At 42.9% G+C, this 22,184-nt stretch overlaps 1 protein-coding gene across 1 annotated transcript in view; it reads left to right on the plus strand.

Annotated features, from left to right (window-relative positions):
* The first annotated feature begins 2,398 nt into the window (after window positions 1-2,398).
* The window catches only part of hipk2 (homeodomain interacting protein kinase 2), a 72,958-nt gene continuing 53,172 nt past the window's right edge, over window positions 2,399-22,184 (plus strand). The window contains 2 exon segments of the mRNA XM_034141206.1: window positions 2,399-2,735; window positions 20,040-21,219. Of these exon segments, the coding sequence (XP_033997097.1) occupies window positions 2,717-2,735; window positions 20,040-21,219 (1,199 nt within the window). The 5' untranslated portion in view covers window positions 2,399-2,716.

The following is a 22,184-nucleotide window of genomic DNA, read 5'->3' on the forward strand; positions in this document are numbered from 1 at the left end:
TAAATGAATATGAATAAAAATGAAGGGTAAATAAACAAAAAAAATCATAGTTCTTGGACAATGGATGCTCAGATTTGTAGGTACATTTGAGAATAGGGGAAGGATACGCCTCACTGCTCCATTGCGCCTGTTTTATAATTGGTCTAAAAAGCCTAAGGGATCCACAATAACTACAACATGTATTTGGTCATTCACGTACAAACATTAAATAAAATGTTTCTCATCAGATTTGCAGGAAACAGGAGAATAGTTTGTATAATTTCTCGATTTCAGGGTTTTCCAACTGGCCATTTGTCCTGAGGGGGGCCCTGTAGTGTTTGAGCGCCACACTTTATGCCACACAAACCTCCTTGAATAAGAGACTGGCACCTGCTCTTTCCCTGCTGTAAAAACAGCAATTAAGAAGCAGAAGCATTTTTCTTATTACCAAAATCCCCACTAAGGCGCCGCACAACCTGTTAGTTGGTTTATCCTTAGGCCTCAGTGAAGCTACGAAACATGTGTGGCAAATTAAACATATAAAACTCATGATAATAAACCTGTAAAATATTTAGAAGGAAATAAAGAGTACACTGTAAGACTGTATAGGAATAATTTAGGATCCAAACATATTGTTGTGTATTTATACTGTATATTCAGGGTATTCTAAATATTTAGTATACTGCTACATTTTTTAAATATTGTGTCTTACATTGTCCGCATACTTTCACTATTGAGCGGTTCACCACAGCATGGTACACAGTAAGTCTCTTTAGGAACATAGTGGCTTTTGTTAAGGAAGTCACATGAATAAACAATGCACTGCTGATGGGAGACGTGCATTACTTGGGGGTTTTAATGCCAAACAAACACAGGTCTGCAGACCCTGTGGGCCTGTAAGACCACCGTTTATGTCCTGCATTTACATCACCACTTAGACGTGCAGTGGTCAGCTGTATATATATACATACTGTGTATATGGTGCGTGTGCAGGCTGTGTGTGACATACTTAAACCAAATAAGTAATTGCAGAACTCGTTGTAAAGCTGCATGGCTTAGAATATGCAGTATGTGCTGAAGATAGAGCATTACTGATTGCTTTTTCACAGAGACAATGTGACTTTATGATGAAAACATGTGATTATTTTATCCTACAAGGGCGACATCAGATCACTCCCATATAGCTTTCAAATTTGTTTTCAGTTTAGTGCACTTTAGTAGGCTATAGGGTGAACTAGCTCTGCTGCTCTAATGCACTGCCATATTAACAGCCGCCCACATGTCTAAATGGACATGTTTAATTTAGAGGTTTGGTGCACATATTTGCTGTGAGTGCATTTTAGGGTCGCTGGTAAATGACAGATTACTCACATTTGTGTGAGCCTATGTAATCCGATTCCGCTCCAGTTCATCTGTGCAGACCTCATGTCGTCATACTGTAGCAGCCTACTGTAGGAGCGCTTCAGCCTCGCAGGCATGAGGAAACAGCCGCAGAATCATCCAACACGGATGCACTTTGCACGGCTGGGAATAACATGGACAGCTGTTAAATGTCCAAATAATAATTACAGCACGGAACAATAAGTAGCGTGATCACGCGATCCTGGTTTTTGATTTTAATGTTTTATCTCAAATGTTATGATTATCTGCTTTTATGTTAAAAGCTTTGTTTTATATTGTATGCTATACATTATGCTTTTTAAATAAAGTTGAATGTTATTTGTATTAGTTATATACATGTTTATGAATAATAATAATAATAATAATAATAATAATAATAATAATAATAATACTTAATAGTAGGCCTAGTAGTAGTGTTTGTAGTGCTGTCTGTAGTATTAAGCATTTTATTACAGTTTGTACACGTCCAACTCAAAATATTTGCAATAATATTTAAAAAAAGAATCACACTTTCCAGAATAAGAAAATCTTCCACATACAAAAACGAAATGGCTGATACTACTACTCACTAGCTAAACTTCTTTATAAATAGTAGTAGTAGGCTACACTATGCATTTCCTTTTTTTTTTTTAATGTTGTTGATATTTTACTTTTTCAAAACTTCTTTTAGTTTAATTGTAGGTATTTTTATTATTATTTTGTTTGTATATAATTTGCCTTTTGTAAATCATCCTTAACTGCCTCCGTATTAAAATCTGTTAAGGTCGATCTTCCGAAACCTTTTTTCCCTTTATAAAAGGCTACACATTGTAGCTCATTATTCCTATTTGTGTGATGCCATCTCTCTGTAAATAATGATTATGATAATGATAATGATAATTACTATTATCCTATTTGTTTTGGAGTCCAGACTGATGCGTCTGCTCGTTGCCTCCATCGACTCGCTCGACACTCGACTACCTGACTGTACACCAAACTCGCTGCGCTCTGACCACTGCAACTTTTGCAGAGACTCCTCACTCCACAGACATGTCGCACAATAGCTGAAGTAAAGCTGTCACCGTCCGCGGCTCATCCTCCGAGCCTTCACACACACACCGCAGCCGGCTCTCCATTGCACCGCCTGTCCTCTGTCGCTCCCCTCGCGTCGGACCGTACCTTTTGGAAACGCCTGGATATGAATTATGAGCATTTTCCTCACTAATGAACTCGGCCAGTAATGCAGGAGACCGCGGCGACTCTCTCATCACTGTTTCAAGATGGCAGATTTTCATTGAGTTTTGAACAGAAATCTCGCTTTATTTTTCTGCCATGAATAACAGAAATCCTTGCACCGATGGCCCCTGTATACGAAGGTAAGATGCTTTTGAAAATGTGCTGTCCCCCCCCCCCCTGTGCGGAGCTCTGTCACTGAGCCTACTGTATCAATTGTGATACAATTGCGGCTGATACGGAGAGAGAGATGCGACCCTGTCCTCTTCCTGTAAAAACATTACATCTATATTTACATTATGTTATCTAAACCTTCCATAACTAGGCTGTCATGTTGCCTGCAGATCGGTGCATTACTGCTGATAATCTTAGTTAAAGAATACGAGTAAATACTCAGATTGAGCTGCCAGACTGAGCTGTGTCCGTTAAAATAGCGTTGATAAAGCAGAGTAAAACAGCTCCAAAAACAAACATGTTTTTAACATAAAGCAGTGAACATGCTGTAATTGTTGTTTTGTCGATCATGTTTGTTCGTGGTTAAAATTAAAGATCTGCTGAAAGAAAGAATTAAAGGTCGATCAGTGCGAGTCTCGCCTACAGTATGTCATTCTCCTATCTCCGATTATTCCACACCATTATTAACACAGACTGACTTTAGATCGTTCATTGCATCTGTGAATTAAAATGTTTTTTTTATTTTTTTCTTCCGGGAAACATGAGGCAAGCTTAAATAGAAGCGTGTATTCGCTATCGCTGCAGCAGCTGTGACTAATCCAATTGAAAAAATGCTACCCTGCATGCTTCCCTAAATTGTTTGCTGTCATACGGGTTTTGTGTTTCTTCTATTCGAACAATGTGTTTACTTCGTTGCAAGGTTGGTTATACTGTACATGTGAAACATTGCCACTATATTCCGTGCATGATCTTGTGCACAGTGGATAGGATAAATGCTACTTCCCAAATTACACTAATATAATTAACTGTATGATCAAAGACGACTTTTAGTATAATAACATTGCGATGTTACGTTATGTTGCTTTAATTCCGCTGTAGTAATGTTTCATTCAGAAATATACCTCCTGTAACCCGTAGAGATGCTTTTCTGACATACAATAAGACAGATGACCTGTAACAGTATTTATCAAGATGGCTTACATGAGGATCACAAGCTTATGCAAACAAAACAAATGATGACCCCATATATTTCTAATATTTATTTTAGAGCAACCCAATGTTTGATATCTTCTCGTCTACTCTGTAGTCCCTCTGCTGGTGTAAAAGGGGAGCCCTTCTCTTCTATTAAAAACTACTATTGAGAAAAAAGAACTATTGAAAAGTGATACTACACATTTTAGAGTGGTATTACAAATATCACTCACAGAAGTATGCTCTAATATATAGATAGAATGTTGAGGTTATTAAATATGCTGCTATAGAAGATACAGTATTATGAGTTTGATACAGACTCCTCACTGCAGTCATGTCATGTCACTATAGGAACATTGTGGTGATTTTTCATCATGGGTGTTGAAGCCTACAGGCATGGCTCGAGACGACAGGCGTTTCAACATGAAAAGGAAAGTTGAAATGAGACTCCTATGCAAAAAGGTAATTAGTGTAAATTACATTCCCCGGCTTCCCCCCCTCGCCACGCAGAGGAGGAGAAGGGAAGAGAAGGAGGCGGCAGGGGGAATTAATTACCTTGCCTGTCCTCCTCAGTGTTGGAGAGGCCTGTTATGTAGAGCAGTCATGGAAATGACCAAAGTCTCCTATGGAAAATGGGTTCGGGGGGGGCCAGGCACAGAGTAGAATTAGACCGGCTATTATGGTGATTACTCACCCTGGGCTACAGGGCAGCTAATAACTTAAATCTATTTGATGAACTGCTTCCTTTGATGGTAAAAAGTTGAGCTTGTTGAGGAAAAACACTTTACAGTAGACATTTGTTTGCTTAACTTGATTTCACATTAGTAGGAATTATGTGTTTTAACACGGTGGAGACTTTCAGGAATGTTTAGAAGCTGATAGTCACGGTTGTGTCGATGTTCGTGTTTTTTGTTCCATTTTTACGGTGTTTGCCTTTGGTCCTCTCGGCCCAGACAGAAGGCCATCAGGCGGCGGTGTGATCACCCTGGGAGCCCGCTCTCATAACCCAAACTGACACCTTGATGGATGTCGGATGAACGGAGCAGGTCCAGCAGCCCCCAGCTGTGGAAAAGCTAATATTCACACACCGCCAAACCCTGCCTGCCCGCCTGCTCTCTTCCCTGGCTAGATATTGGTTGTGCAGTGTGCTCTTGCCTGCATGTGTGCATTTGTCTCTATCTGCGTCCGCACACATGTGCCATCAACCCATTTGTAGGGCAGGCCTGCGAGAGGATTAGACAGCTGCAGAGCTGGGCACCAGGCAGGGAGGCAACTTCATTTGCCTCTCGCAGGTCAACCGGTATATTCCAGAGAGGACTCATTCATTCATTCACACCTGGAAAAACGGACAGAGTATGACTCAGAGGCTGATGATGATGATGATAGTGTTGACAGACACTGCAGCATCACAGGCAGATTAATGTGTTATCCATCCACACGGCCATTATGAGTTAATGCAACTTTGAATTACCATGATTTACAGGTATGGGGAGTGCACCCTGCCCTTGTTTTAGAGGAAGTTCCTCCTCTGAGGACAGAAGGAAAGGCTTTCCCAGAAACTGCCCTCAACTCTCCGTCTCCCTCCCGCTTCCCTCTCACGCTTGTTTGGACCCGCTTGATTGATATCTTCCTCACAGGCCGCGACCCAGGCTTAGACTCCAAGGTTGCAGCTTTTTAAACTTTGATTAGAATTGCAGGAAGAACCCTGGGGGCCTTTGGGGGGGGCCGCGCCCCGTGGCAGAGTCAGGGGAAGCGAGGAGGGTCTCTCTTCCTGACTGTTATGACAAGCAGGGTTGTGTGTTTAGCTCTTCACTGTCCACAACGGAGAGAGGGAAAGCCTGCGGAGGGAGGATAGTTAAACAGTTTGAAGGATGATAGTTAAATGGCTCACAGGAAAGAGCAGTCATCACTCAGATCCTTGTACCATTGTGAATGTTGTGACCTCTTGTTTCTCACTGTCACTCAGCAGCTGTTTTGATCTGTTTGTTGACCCTATACATCACCTCATGACTTGTTGTTTTGAAGGCGGTTCCTCCGCAGGATTATGAAAATGGATAAGCTGTCTTTACAAGTATCGGTTTTGTATTATTCAAAGCTTCCTATCTGAAAAGGAAAGAGAAATCCAGTGTTCAGGGATTCTTTGTTCTATTGATTTGTTGAAGCATTTAGTAGAAGAAGCAGAGGCTTTGGAGGGAGATAGAATGTGAGTTCTGTGCAAGGTAAGGTGTGTGTGTAGCTCTCAGATGAAGACGAGGGGATATGTGAGCTCTCTGATGTGCTGAAATAGTTCACAGGTGTGATCTGAGGGTTTTGGAAACAGATGAGGGGTGGGAAGGGGGGACGTCAGACTGAACCGAAATGACAGGTTAGTAGAGGCCAGTCTGACACAGGAGGCCCAGCCTTGAATATGAGCAGGATACTTCCTGGCTATTCCAACAGTCCAAACTTTTCATATACTCCTTTCAGCACATTTCTCTGGAGTGAAACTGCCTCCAGTACTCCAGCACATCATTCTTTGAGCTCTTTTTCTCTCCTTTTTTTTTAGCTTGAGGGAAATTCAATTGAGATGCGAGGGGACTTTGCAATTCTCATTTTCTCTTCAGTCAGTAAGCCTCCTGTTTTAGTGCTTCTGCCATATGCTTCAGACCTCTCTCGGAAACGACTCCGAAAGCTGGGCTCCGAGGTCCTTGAAGCGGGAGACCACATCAATTGCTGACATTAGTTGTTTTTTATCGGAGGGTAAGGGGGAGGCTGGCTGAGATGGAGCCTCTACTCTGTCGACTGCTTACACAAGGCATTTCCGTGTTGGTTGTCATGCATGTGTGAAGGCCTTTTTTCCCCCTGCACTGTTGTTTCACACTGTGTTTGGTGTCAGCTTGTGTGGAACAGCTGCCTCTGGCTCTGAGTAGCTGTGTAACGACTCCAGGCTCTGTTAAAGGAGGATCCAGTGTAGCAGGCGTCTTGTTGCTTGCCTGTAATATATAAGATTGTATGAGTTGCAAATATTAAGGCCTGCAACTAACAATAACTTTTACCGCTCAATTATTCTGCAGATTCCTTTCAAGATCAATCAATACATCATTTGTTCAGAAAATGTCAGAAAAATGTGCATCCCGATTTTTTAAAGACCAAGGATGTCCTTAAATGTCTTTGTTCTGTCAAAAAGCTAACAATATTAAGTCAATAGAATATAACGCATAGAAAAGCATGAAGACTTCATATTTGAGGGACTCAATACAGTGTTCTACCATTTTCTCATTAAAAAAGCAAAACAATAATTAAATGATCAGAAACGCTGGTTATTATTCTTTTGACAATCCACTAATTGATAAACCATTCAACAGTTGCAGCTCTACAAGTATCTGATATCTGCATTTATAAAAACCATGATAGTGCCTGGATTCCTGGGATGAACACTGTAAAAACAAGCAACCCCTAATTCTTTGACTGCTGAATGTGTCATTTGTTCCCTAAATGGATTAGTAGCATTTTGGAAACAATTTTACTTCTCTCAGCAGGATGCCACATTAACTTAAAAAATGTTCCACCTTTTTGTATTTTAAGGATCTGCGTGGGAGACAGAAATAAATGAATGTCCCTCTTAAATCTAGATAACCTCCTCTTGCTAAAAGTAGAGTAATAACGGCTCTACAGCGAGGATGAGAGCAGCATCTGTTGAAAAAGCACTGAGAGTCTCTGCACCTTATGACAAATCCAATGGTTTGATCTGCTATGAGAGCCACGGTTCAGACAAAGGTTCACATGTTACTGCTTCTCAACACAGCACAGGATGAATGAGGCCTTTTGTTAACTGGGGCCTGCTAAGCAATAATTGCACAGGGATTCCTTGAGCATAAAGGGCACTTTATATGCTCAAGGCGTCAAATAGTTTTTTTTATATACAGTATATTCAAGTGGATTATAATGCACAGTGCAGAATAAGCATCTGCATTTTAGTCGTATGCCATGTATCGCATGCTCACTTTGCAATCATCACTTGCCAATGACCAATCCAATTCCCACCCCCGCGTTCCCCGCCCCGCCCCCACATCTATCTCTTATCTGCCCTTCCATCCCGCTCTGTTTGTTGATAAGCCGAGAGGCCATTGGCCAGTGCACATGGTGCCCATGTGACACTTCACAACAGCCTGATGGCCAGATTGGAAGCCCGCATGTATGTGTGTGTGTGAGAGGTCTACTGTAGCTTTTTTGTTCTCCCTAATCATGACCCCCACCCAAAAAGCCCTCAGACTCCCCTCAGACTTGCTTCCCGCCTCACTCCCCCCCTGGCTTGTGTTATTGCCATCACTAACCCCCCACACTAAACCACCAGCTTGTTTGTTGCGCCCGTTGTCCCTGGTCTTAATCCTATTGTTTGTGATAATGTCGTCGTCCCCCCCATTACGAGTCCATTTGACATCGCACCCTCTGGAAGAGAGCTGACGCTGCTGGCTAATTTGGCCTTTCAACTTGACAAGTCACATCGCACATGCACATGGTGAAGCTGGTTAAAGAAAGTTGAACAAAGCTCTGAATGTGGTGCAAAGATGACAAATGATGTAAGGTGCTACAGCTGGATGGTTAGGAAAACTCTGGCGCTGAAAGCCACTTCATTTAAACAAAAGACCCAAACCGTGTCTCTCCATATTATATGAAGCGAGGAGTGAGAAATGGTTTCGCAGGTTTTAATCAAGCCTCCCGTAACCCCCACACTTTCTTTTCTTCCGACTGAAGGAGACAGGGTGGGAGGGTGAGAATAGAGATTGATAAGATAATAAAATGAACAGCTATGGATTGAGTTGAGCAGGACGATTGGGCCACTGAGGTTGGCGTTGTTAGGGTACACGCGTTCATATTCATTAACAAAGACACAGCTACGGGCTCTGCAATGACCAGCCAATGTGGACTAAGTGCCTCTGCCAAGCCCCATCACCACTCCTGGCTCCGGACCCTCTCGGTCATGGAAGGGAAGTGGAGCGATGGGTGGCTGCTGGCGGCCCCTTCACAGATGGCTGCAGGTACAGCGCTACGCTTGGCTGGAAACCAAAGGACTTCAAAGCTCAGAAGAACGCTGAAGCCCATTTCTGTCCAGAGCCAGGAGGCAAAAGGCACAGAACAGAAAAAGAAGACGGCAATAGAGTAGGACGAGGTAGTCAAAAGAGTCAACAGGCATGGCAATGAGCAGCTTTAGCCCCTTTCCTGTCCTCTTCTGTTCGTTCTCATATACTTATGTCATGTATATTGTCTCTTTACATGCTGTGTTATTACCATTACTGGGAAATACGTTTTAATGGTTCATCCCAATTCTAGTTAGACATTTAAAAAAAAAAGTGACTGCTCTAGAGATGTGCCCCTCCCTCTCAAAAGATGTTTTTTTTTTTTTTGGTTCAGCCCGGGGTTTCTCTTTGGAATCCTGTATTCCCTGTGAAAATACTTAGTCGACTAACAAGTAACACATCTAAAGGAACAGGAGGTAGAAGTGACTACACGTGCTGATGGAAATCTCTCAGAGGTTTTAAATACAAATTTAAAGTCCTGAAGTTTGGAGAAATGGTCTCTATCTATTTAATATTAACATTTCGGGAGCAAAATTATTTCTTCATTACTTGCTGAATTTGTATGAGCTTTAAAAGGATAACATAGAGAGAAAAAGAGATGTTAAAAGTCATTGATTCACTTAAAACATTTTGTGGCTCCTCTATATTCAGTACTGACATGAAGAAGCGCAGAATAACTTAACTAAGAAGTATCTCCTCACAGCAAGACATGTTGTTCCATTCAATTGCAATACAAGTGAATGATTATGGTTGTTACATGGCAGTTCAAATTGTTTTAATATAATAAAGGTTTATAGAAATCGTTATGCTTTCTGCATTCCTATTCTTTATTCAGCAAGTTTCAAAAAGCTTTTTTCCCAGCAATTTTACTTTAGTAGCTTTAGAGTACAAGCTTGCACTCCTTGGTAAGCTTTGAAGAACTTTAATGCTCACAAAACAGAAACAATGGGGACATGTATTGCTGAAAATGTTACTCATCCACTCACTGTGTAAGTATGGCTTAGTTTAAGTATGCTTTCATGGTAACTCGACTAAACAGAATTCATGAACAGCAATACCTGATTATATTTCTGGGCCCAAGTGTTTTGCAGCATCAAAACAGACTGCACACCTTTTAGAGCCACTCCTGACTTCAAAGCTTCAGGCACCATGATGGCCAGCCAGCAGCTCTGCCTGGCAGCCTTTTGTACTGACCCCCCTTTCAGCCTGAGAGACAGAGAGTGAGGGAGAATGGCAGGGAGACAGGGATTGACAGAGAGGGAGGGCAGCTTGGGTGGAGGGATGAATACCCCCTTGTGGGGGCCCATGGGCCTCAGGGGCACTGCCAGAGGTCAGAGGAGTTTAGGGGGGGGTTGGCAGCTTGGTTAGGAGGTATGGGGGTCAGTGGTCTAAGAGGGATTTCCGTGGTAGTGGCGGTATTGGGGGTCTTAGATCTCACCCCTCGTCTCCTTTAACCTGTCTCCTTCTTACATCTGGGATCAGCACCGCCAGGATAGGCGCCTGGTCTCCTCCGCTCCCTTGACGGGGCCCAGCAGCTGCTAACACACACTCAAATATGCTCCCACCCCTCCATCCTTTTAGAGAGGCTAGCCCAGAGAAAGGCCAACCGTTGACCTTTAGCCATGTGAACCTGTTCTCTTTCCTTCACTGAACCAAAGCAATCCTGGCCAGGCAAAACATTTTTTATTTGTGATGAGGAGTGTTCTGCATTCATAAGCATTCGACTAAAAAATATTCGGACGTGTTGTTGTTGCTGAGATGGATATCACTTAATGCTCAGTTAAGTGCCATCCGTTTCAGTAACATTAACCTCTTTCAGTTCCCCTCAACGTTTCAATAGCCTGGACAACAAATACATCAGCTAGGCTAACTCACTAATAGCATTCCCATCTTTTTTCACAGTGAAGCATCTCACACTATGATGAATCATTATTTACTAGCTTCCCACAGGTCATCTTTTCCATCTGTTGAAATCCCTCTCAACTACTACTCAGCCGGGACTTTAGAAACAGCTCAGAACACAGGAACAGACCCAAACGGGCAAATTCTTACAGTAAATGGATCTTGTTTCATGTAATTTACTAAGGAAGTACTAAAACCAGTAACTAAACCAACAACTCTTCTTCTTTTGAAGGTGTTTCTGCCATCTAATTCAAATGTGTGATCCCGCATACTCAGTGTGTGGGCGTTCAACCGATGGTCAGAATAGCCATTTCCTGCCTGGCTTTGGCTGCTATTTGCGAATGCGAGGACACTGTAAATATAATCGGCTAAAGCCATGATTTTTCACGCTAAATCAGACACAGAGGCTATGTTGGCTAGCCATCTTTATTACCTCAGCTCTGTGGCCAAAAACACTCAAGACAGCCCTGTTCACGTCACACTGTCAGTTGGATTAAGGGCACATATGCTTTGCTAAATTGGTATGTGAGCATGTGTTTGTGTGTGCTGCTATAATCTGTTGAAAGCTGTTTGAATATATAGCATAGTGGGCCTCCTTACGTTGTCAAAGATAGGAAGCCACAGAAGGAGGGTTAAAAAGAATAACGATGAAAAAAGATTAGGAGATTACAAACAGTTTATCAAGCATGTATATGGATGAGTCACCTGCAGTATGAAGCCAGGGTTGCATGTTGAGGCATTTTAAGAGAGAGAAAAAAGGCCTCAGTAGTCTAAATTAGTCTGATCTATGGCCTTAATAGGCACAAAGCAGCAGCTTCACACAGTCTGCTGAAATACCACACACTCTTGTCGCCTGGGGAGGCATGTGCACCATCTCCTGTTAGTATTTGATAGCATTGGGAGGTGGAGTATAGTTGGGGAGACAGGGGAGCAGGAGGCCAACCGCATTTGGGGGTTATAAAGAGCTCTGGTGTGAAGAGAAGTTGCCTGTTTCTTCCTCACTCTGTCGTATTTGGGGCACTAAAAAGTGGGCTTTTCTTTCACAGGCATCAGCAGTAATAACTATCAATTGCACTGACGCGACTCATCCTGATACAACGGCTTGAGGATATCTTCCAAAAAAAGTGATTCCTCTTTTTCAACTAACTGAGAGCTGACACTAACAGCCAGACAGTGGTAGTTTATCATTACCAGATGTGGATCAAACAAACAAGTACGGCTGTGTTTTGGAAATACAGGAAGTGGCGCCGCTGCCTGAGTGTGATTGGTCCCCAGGTGCCTGGTCAGGTTGGACTGGTTTCTCTGTTGTCGGGGTTCATCGCAGGGTTTCCAAGGGGTGGAGCTTCAGATAAATCCCTCTGGGTGTGAGTTGGGGTAGTGACTCATGTGTTGTTACCAAACAACTAAGACATTAGCGCTTTGACATAGTTGAGTAAGTTAGAAACAATAACCAGTTGGAGTCCCAGAAATGCAAGGATGCATGTCTGTGGGTACACGCCTGTACTGACACCTGCACACACACACATTCTGCTCACATGCAGAGAGACTTGTTTGTGTAGTGTTGGGTGCATCCAACAAGCAAGAAGGGCATTATTGCAGCTGTGGGATATCAAAGCAGAAGCAGACTTTGACCTCGGAGTTCAAGAACACACCCAAAACCAATTCTTAGTAGTCTGTTCCGTGGGACAGGGCAGGGTGGCAGGGTGGGGGTGATGATGCTGTGTAGTGATACCTCCAATGCGACTTTCTATATTGATTGCTTTCAGTTTTTACTCTGCAGCAGTTCGATTTTATTTTAATTTGCACTTTAAATCAATAGTTTACATACTGCAAACAGTGCTCCAAAATTGTTGTAAAAAACAACTATTAATCAAATTCTTCGGATTTGATAATCATGTTAGTGGGGTTAATACAAATCTGAACCTCACCTCGTGAATACCTGTTTGAAATACATAAGGCAGCCCACTCATAAATAAAAGGGATCACATGGATATTGTTTTTCTGCTGTCACTTTTCTCTGAGAATATAATTATATTTGCGTGTCCAGGAAGAGGTTAGTCCCTTAATTAATACAATTAAGGTCTCTGTCTCTAAAGGTTCTTCCTTTACAAACCTAATTCTCCTCCTGTAGCCAACAGGAGCCTGGCTCCTTGTGTTTGTGTATGTATGCATGTGTGTGCCTCTTTGTGTTTCATTTTGTGTTTGCATATCACTGGCTTTTATCCTTCACTTACTGAAGCACCATCCTTTAAAAAACCTCAGGTTGCTTTGCGTTGCAAGGGCAGCAAAACAAGGCCGCCGTTCACTGTAGATTACAGCGCAACACAGCCGGCACGCTGCAAAATCCATACCGCTCTGGCCTCCTCTCAAATCAATTTGCCGTTGGACAATGTTTCCTTCCCACATTGTACTCATCAGTGTGTCCTCCCCCATTGTTGTCTGTGTTGGGTTAGTGTTTCTTGCTTGCACTTCTCATATGTTGATCTCATTATTGAACATTGTGTCCAGCTGTCATTGTTAATCCTAATGGCATAAGAGGAAGTGCGGTGTAGTGGGGCGTTTCTCGCTGTGTGTACATGATAACTGCTGCTTATCAGGTGTGTGTCCCTGCGTGGCCCAGCACTGTGTTTGCAAGTGTAGTCAGCACAGCGTGATGCATGCAGTGGATGTCAATGGTAGTGCAGTGGAGCCGTGAGTTAACAGGTGCCATCGGTTTGTGGTTGCTCACGTTTTCCTCTCATTATAAGCTGCCACACAGGAGGCCTCGCACACACAGAACAAACTGTTTTTCTGTTCTACATTCAGCGTTTTACTTCTGCTGCAGCAAGGGCCTTTTCTACAAGGCCTTTTTTTCTTTCTTTCTTTCTCTCTCGCGGTGGGGAGGAAGTTGGTTGCTGTGCTTTGTACACTTGCTACACTCGTGATTTGATTAATAAGAAATCCAGCTGAAGCAGAGCCTCTCTGCCGACCCGGTTCTCCTCCCCCCTCGCGCTCCTCCTCACCTCCCGCTCCTCTCCTCCACCCTGTGCCTTGGTTCAGCGCCTGGTTAGGCTGACCTGGCAGTATAAACAAGGCAAATGTTTTTTTTCTCACACCAGCCATTTTACGACCATACTTACAGCATTAATGGCACCCTCCTTATCTAGTGTCAGTTACCCAGAGGGGCCAGGTTTAGCTGCTTTACTTTAGGTTAGAAGTGTAATTTTTTTTTACTTTAACTAGACAAGTAATTATTGCTTAGTTTATGAGAGAAATGCTTGTTAGTATTGTTCTGATCTTGCTTGTGTATCTATGCATAGCATTTGCACGAGTGCTGACCCATCCTGTTATCTTGCAGCTAACACAACATGTTGTATCTTTGGCTGTTTGCTTCCAGGAAAGGGAGAGTTGAGGGAGTGTCACATTTACTGCCGGCATGTTGCTGATTTACGAGTCCTGTGGCGTCTGTCAAACAACATTTACATTTTCCTTTTACGCTGTCAATATGCTCGATGGATATTTGCCCCTCTTTTGTGCGTTTGTAAGAGAGCAGCTAGAGACATGGCGAGCCAATTCCAACTGGTCAAATACTGTGGGCAGTTGAGCATGCAGGCTGATGGAGCAGCAGCCTGCATGGCAGTATCTCCCCATGAGCTTGTCTGATGCATTATTCTATAAATAAGCAGAGATGAGAAAGCTAAAAAGGCAGACAGGGTGGTCAATAGTGGATGGGGGAAAGAGAGACAGAGAGATGGAGAGAGAGAGACCATGCCGTGTCAAGCTCCAGCTCCCCTACTGAGGGCAGAACTCCAGGATAGACTGCTCTGTGTGGACAATATGTTCCTCTTCAGTGGTGCGTTCACTGTTGTGTTTAACCCGAAAGTCACTGTCCCTGCTACAGGTTTTCCACCAGTGGTTTTGTTGGGTATTATGCCCATGCCCATGTACATTTAAATGCAGATGGATGATAAATGAAAAGAAAACTTGAATGAATTAAGCAATTGCAGATGCTTCTATACTGAAACTGATAACTGAGTGGTAGGAATGGGATTGCCATGATTATACATGCCAAAGAAATGTTGATGAACGTATTGTCCCACCAAAATATGCTTCAAAATCTTAAAATGGAAAACAATTTTATATACGGTCATTATATTTCATGAGGTCACCTGACTTAGATAAAAAACTAAACAAAATGGCATCATTGTGAGTCTTATCTTTTTGTTTTATGATAATTTATGTATTTTTTTTTATCTCTACCAGGATAGCGAGCTAGACAGCTTTTTCATGAGGATATTCACTACTATAATAATAAACAATAATGGAAATTCTCCATGATATGAGTGCTTTTTATAGTCTCATCCCTTAAGTCAACCCAATGGAACCGCTTTGGGAAAGTTTGGACTGACTGTAAGACACTATCACTCCAAATCAAGGGTGTAACTTTGGTTTGAGAAGTGGGGGGGACACAAAACAGGGGGTCCTCCACAATGAAAAATGTTCTCAATTTAATTCATTTCCTGCCTTTCTACAAATATATTAGGGACTATAGTGTTAACAAATCCAAGAAAAATGTGTAGTGTATATAATGAGTGTGCACACTTATCTAGTATCCTATCCATGTGAACCCGTTTTATTTGTGATGACCTCACATCCTCTAGCCGGGGGGTCCAGGGGCATGCACCCCGGGAAGATTTGTTTCTTTAAATTGAAGTTGAATGCATCAATCTGGTGCACTTTGAGGGCAACATTAAGAGATTTATGGATACAGTTCTCAACACTCATGAAACAGAACTGTATATATTTCAATAATCAAAAAACCATTAGAATATTCTCACAAGCAATAACAAATCATTGATAAACTCCTCTCTCCTATCTTTATCTTGCCTAGTCTGCATTCTTTCTTTTTGTTTATGCATATTTTACTAATCACTCCCCTTTCAAACTGTGTTTTTTTATTTTTGTACTGACCTATAGTACACATTGGAAGGATTTCTTAACTTATTTTATATACAACCAATATTACATAGATGGAAATATTTGTTTACATAGATGACCAAACCGTTTGAGACCCACTGAGATAACTAATCTCCGTTAGCTCCGAGCTAGCACCAGATGCTAACAACAACAACCCCTGTAACTCTCTCAGTCTCTCTCTCAGTCTCTCTCTCTCTCTTTCTCTCTCTCTCTTTCTCTCTCTCTCAGTCTCTCAAAGTCCGACAGGAAAGAGCTCTCCCTCTCCTTATTGTTGAAACAGCTACTAATCTCCGTTAGCTCCGAGCTAGCACCAATGCTAACAACAACCCCCGTAACTCTCTATGTCTCTCTCTCTCTGTCTCTCTCTCTTTCTATCTCTCTCTCACAAGATGCGCTCGTGCCACACAGACGCTCCTCCGTGACGATGACCGCTTACACATTTAAAAAGTGGGGGGGGACACAAATGGGATTTTGAAAAGTGGGGGGGACATGTCCCCCCTGTCCCCAGTGGAAATTACGCCCATGTTCCAAATAAAGGAATGTCTTTTGGAACAATCATGTTCCTCCAGAGTTTCTCCTTGGAGAATTTATAACATGGTGAACTGAAGCTCTTCTGCTTATATTTTATTAAGAGACATTAAGTATTTTTCCCTCTAGTTTGTCTCTGTTTGTGTCAGGGGTTTCAAAAAGGAATGGAGGTGCAGTGAGAAGTGCTCTGACAAGTACATGCAAACTACGGCGAAGGGTGTTAAAATGCTTTGTCTAGACAGTCAGAATTCATTTCATTAGCCTGTGATTCAACCCCCTCCCCACCCTTCAGTCCTGAAGACACTGGGATGTCCAGTAAAGAGACAGGGTCATCAGAGCGTCTCAGTCGCTGTCGGTAGCCATTAGTCCTAAGGAAAAAGTCCAAATATATCTAGACCAGGGAACACCGACCACACAGACCTGACTGATGTCTCTGAAAAGTATCCCAGATAATTGCTGAGGTATCTATTTAAACTTATATTTTTCAAGAAGAAAATAAAGTAATTTTCCATGTAAAAAGGAAGATAAATATGAATATTTCCTTATTTTTTCAGTTTATATGATATTTTATTAAATATACCGCTGACAAAACATCACCATGGTTTGGGTGAATCTTCTTCTCTATTTTCTGACATTTTATAGACCAAAGGATTAATCGAAAGTAAATCAACAGATTAACAGATAATGAATATAATCATTAGTTGCCCTGGATTTTAATACATTTATCTTTATCTCAGACTTAAATCATTTTAAATTATGATTTGTATAAAGCCCAGAGCTTTGAGCAGAGGCATGGATGAGATGAACGATAAGCAGGTTTTATATTAAAATACTATTTGTAATTACAAAGGACTACTTGGCAGGTTTTGGTGGTTTCTAAAGGCGTCCTCATCAATACTCTCTGTCATGTTGTCAGTATAAATGGCGGGTTTAATAAAAGAGAGTAAACAGAAGCAGGTCACAGGCGAGTGTGAGGGCCACTCGCAGCCCCGCTCCCCTTCCCTCCCTTTCAGTACATCTCTCGCCCTCGCATGGCATGCAAAACGTCCCTGATCCTCCCAAAAAGAAGATTAACAAAGCCCTGACAGAGAAATAATCTCTCTGAAAACATTGACTCCTACCATTTCAACATGCTGCCTCTAAACAGTGGAAAATGCCGCTCTGGTATGCTTAATTGCAGTATGTGGGACACACAGTGTTCCTTTAGGTATGCTAAATGGAAAGCCTTGGCTACTGAAGGCATTCCAACATTGTAAATGCACAACAATGGACCTTAACAGTTTTGCGCTTGGCATTGGCTTCAGAAATTCAAATAAACTTCAACAGGACATTTCCATGGGAAGGTTTGTGTTGTTTCTGACAACAGTATAGTGGGTTTGGCAGATTCTAGATCATAAATGTGTTTGAACTTCAGTGTGTATGAAGAATGATTAATGCAGACTGGAGCTGCTTTCCCAATCAAGTATAATTGGTCACATTGTTGCCTGTGTATGTTGTCATGAGATAACATTCCAGGCTTTTGACCTCTTACTTTTGGTCCATTTCATGTCTTATCTGTGTTCCGCACAGGGCTTTAAACTGAGGTGCTGTTTGTACACATTTCAGTTTTGTGGCAAAAACCAGCTGTGCAGAATTTCAAGAATGTCCTCTTCATTTCTAAATATTTTTGTCAGCTTTCCCATTTTAGGGAAACATGTGTGGCCTTCAGTTCATTGCACCATGTTGTCAATGTCAAATGAACTCTTTGACCACAGTGTTAAAACTGACAGAGTCAATGAATGACTAAGATCAGGGTTGAAGAGGAATTCATGTGATGCTAATGCAAAGAGCAGCTAGCCTCGATCTGGCCTTGTAAAACCTGAGCTATCCATAATAATGTTGGCAGATATGTAATGCCGGGATTTTCCATAAGAGGAACAAGCCAGCTCTGTGTCTGTCCATCCATCTTTGTGTCCATCAGTCTGTGATTATCCTGTCAGACTCTCAGTCACACACTGCTGACGCTGCTCTGTGACGCCATCCGATCATTCAAATTATTTTTAGCGTAAAGTCCAGGCACAGGAATTGGTAATCCAAGGAGTGACATCTGGCCTCCAGGGTTTATGTGATTAGCAGAGAGCCTTGCCCCTAATAGCCTAGTGGACGATCTTCCTTACCTCCCTGGACTACACGACTGGTCATCATGTAGGCACTCAAAGGCCGTAGGCACTCAAAACTATTTTTTTTTTAAGTTAATTGTTTACATATGTGCAATTATCATAGTTGAGGCTTAAAAACATTTGTAAGCATGGAGGAGCTGCTATAGCTAATGTACAACACCCTACCAAGCTTACAGTTGGCTCTCTTATGTGCAGCTTCAATCCTGCTTCATTAGGGTTAAGACCTGATGACCGCGCCAATAACTAATAAGTCCAAGTTAGGCTACAGAGGGCCAAAAAAAATTCTTAAAAAAGGAAGAGGAAAAGAGGTTAGGAGAGATTCAAAAAAACAAATGAGGCAAAGTAAAGTGGAGGGCTGCCAACTTCCTACTGAATTAATCATCATCACTACTCAAAGGGCTAATGATGACAAAGTGACCAGGCATGTCCCCTCCTCTTCGCTTTCTGTCCGCAGTAGAGAGCCTACCATTTTGGAAGTCCTTCCATCTTGGAGGTGAACGCTCCTCCAATTATCTTTGAGCAGAACAAAACTTTTCCAGTTCTCAAGACGTCTATTAAACACACAAAAGCAGCAAACAAAGTTTATGTGTTTTATACGTTTGTGTGCGAGCTGCGACTGAAGCGTTCTTTGATTCCTGCATCAGTTGATCAACAGCGAGTTCTAATTGCATCGGCGTTGGCTAAGACAGGTGGAAGCTCTTAGTTTGTTAGCATTGAACTCATTTTGGGTTTACTGGAAACTGTTTAAACATAGCATTGCTAGAAGTCTCTTATAATCTTCCTTGTGCTGTAATAATCATTTCAATGATACAAACAAGCCTGTTTGCAAAGCAAGAGATAAAGAAATTGACTATTTTTGGCCAGTTGTTTGCTTGGAGAAGCGTTTGCTTATTCTGAGGCAGCTTGTTCCCAGGAGTTCAGAGCACAGCCTCGCTACAGTTTTGTTTTGTCTTCTGCATCTGTAGCTGAGAGGGAGTCCCGTGCCCCTCTCCTGTTCTCATAGTTTCTTTAACCACATTTCTTCCTCCACCTTTTCTAAAGTGAGTAATTGTGTAGTAATAAATGCAACGGCTGGGTAGAGTAGTGGGAAAGGAAATTGCAATCATTCCTTGAGACTATTTTGTGGGACTGTTTTTGTGTACGGTTTTTGGTTGCTCTGCCCTCTCTGGAGTGTCCCATGAAAGGGTATTCTTTTAGTATTCCCTCAGCCTATTTGCTTTCCTGCAGATGGGAACAGTGGGGAGATGGCATTTCCTCAACATGAACCAGTGGTTTGCATAAGCACATCTAAACCAGCTTATCTTTCTGCTAAGCATTCTAGCTTTTATTTATGTTTGTCAGTTTATTTAAAAACAAATCAATTTACCAAGAGTTTTGATGACGCAGTATCTGATTAAAAAAATGCTTCATGAAACATAAAACAATTTAATGCCAAAGCAATGAATGCTTTGGGATATTTTGGAGGTTATTTAATGCTTATTACTTTACTGTGATGGTAAAGAGCTCAAAAGGTTAATATGCTGACGCATCAGATTCAGCGTTTATGCTTGGTGTTTTAATAACCTGCTCTGACCCAAGCTGTCTTTATTTAAAGCTCCTGGCTACCACTCGTGTTTCAGACACTCTCAATTTCCTAACCTCTCCCTTTCATCCCCCCCTCCCCTCTCTGCCCCTCCCCTCTGCCCCCCTCTTGTTACAGGTATGGCCTCGCAAGTGCAAGTGTTCTCCCCTCACACTCTCCAATCAAGTGCCTTCTTTAGCGTGAAGAAACTGAAGGTGGAGCAGAGTTGTAACTGGGATATGACAGGGTACGGCACACACAGCAAAGTCTACAGCCACAACAGCAGCAAGAACTTGTCGGCAGCCAGTGGCCCCCTTGGCATCAACAGCTCCCTGCAGGTCGCCAGCTCCACCCTGCCCTACGAGCAGGCACTCATCTTCCCAGCCAGCGTGGGCCACATTGTGGTCGCCTCAGCAAGCAGCACTTCGGGGGCCTTGGGGTCTCTGCTGAGCAGCGGGGGTGGAGGTAGCAACAGCAGCAGCAGTGGTGGTGGAGGTGGCGGCGCCGGCAGTGGCGTTGGTGGCGGGGTTGCTTTTCACAACCTGACGCGCCGGAGCACGGTCACCCTTCTTGACACCTACCAGCGATGCGGGCTTAAACGCAAAAGTGAGGAGCTTGACAACAACAGCAGTGTGCAGATCATTGAGGAGCACGGCCCATCGATGATCCAGAACGGAGCAGCCAGTGGAGCCACGGTGGCCACAGTGGCCACCGCCACCTCCACTGCAACGTCCAAGAACAGCGGCTCCAACAGCGAGGGGGACTACCAGCTGGTGCAGCATGAGGTTCTCTGCTCCATGACCAACACCTACGAAGTGCTGGAGTTCTTGGGGCGAGGAACCTTTGGACAGGTGGTTAAGTGCTGGAAGAGGGGCACCAACGAGATTGTGGCGATCAAGATCTTGAAAAATCACCCGTCGTATGCACGGCAGGGTCAGATCGAGGTCAGCATCCTGGCGCGTCTCAGCACGGAGAATGCGGATGACTACAACTTTGTTAGGGCCTACGAGTGCTTCCAGCACAAGAACCACACGTGCCTGGTATTCGAGATGCTGGAGCAGAACCTGTACGACTTCCTCAAGCAGAACAAGTTCAGCCCTCTGCCGCTCAAATACATCAGACCCGTGCTACAGCAGGTGGCCACAGCGCTAATGAAACTAAAGAGCCTGGGCCTGATCCACGCTGACCTGAAGCCAGAGAACATCATGCTGGTGGACCCGTCTCGACAGCCCTATCGGGTCAAAGTCATTGACTTTGGCTCCGCCAGCCATGTGTCAAAAGCAGTCTGCTCCACTTATCTACAGTCCAGATACTACAGGTAAGAGCTAGAACTTTGGCATTTTAATTATTTTTGTTATGAAATGGATTTGAAAGAAATTAGGCATTTATGTAACATTGCAGATGCAAAGAGGAAATGGCTTGAAGAAAGACATGTCCTGTTGTTTGTTCCTGTTCCTGTCCGTTCTTTTTGGATAATTATTGTGCTTTCTGCATCTTGTTTGATTTATCCCAGCTTTAATAGGAATGTTTTCCTAGCTGAGATGATTATTTGGCCAAACACCCATGTGATATTTTGCCAACCTTATGAGCTGCCGCTGAAGTTCTCTCTCACTCTTTGCTTGTTACTCTCGTTGTTAACTCCCCTTCCAGTGTGGGATAACATAGTAAAACTCAGAGGCTTGCTGAGTAAACAGCTGCTTTTTGCGTTTAATGTGAAAACATATTGCAGTGTTACAAAAAGTTAAAAACCTCTTAAGTTCTTCCAAAACTTGGTGAAACTGGTCAAGACGAGACAGACCGTTAGAAATATTTGAAGAAATTACTTTTTTTGTCTCTTTGAGAGGTTCATGGGAAAAAGTTTTCTCTATTTTTGGAAGGTGTTTGAAAAGATTTCAGAGAAACTCCCTCATTGAAGAACGGTACCAATCGTGGGGTGGCAGCCTGCCCACAGGCATCTATTCACCCCTCTGCTCCCCAGGCCCCCGTACCCTCAGCCCCCCATCACCATTGCGGGCTCCCATTTCCCCAGGGATAGAGATGAGGGGTCAGCCTGAGTTCTCCGGTAATATGTGCCTGTAATCCACACCAGCGGGCCCTGCATTAGAACCAGATGAGTCTTCCTGGGTAGGCCCTTTCCTTTCTTCTTCACAGTACTTCTTAAACAGTATTTTTTCGCCCATAGCAAACAGTGTGTTTAGGTTTCAGCGGAGGCAGCGTCAGGGGAACTGTGCGAGGAATCAAACAGTGTCCATATCCGTACAGAGAGGAGCTTTGTTTGGGGCT

The sequence above is a fragment of the Trematomus bernacchii genome, unplaced genomic scaffold, assembly GCF_902827165.1.
Source record: "Trematomus bernacchii unplaced genomic scaffold, fTreBer1.1, whole genome shotgun sequence".
Taxonomy (NCBI): domain Eukaryota; kingdom Metazoa; phylum Chordata; class Actinopteri; order Perciformes; family Nototheniidae; genus Trematomus; species Trematomus bernacchii.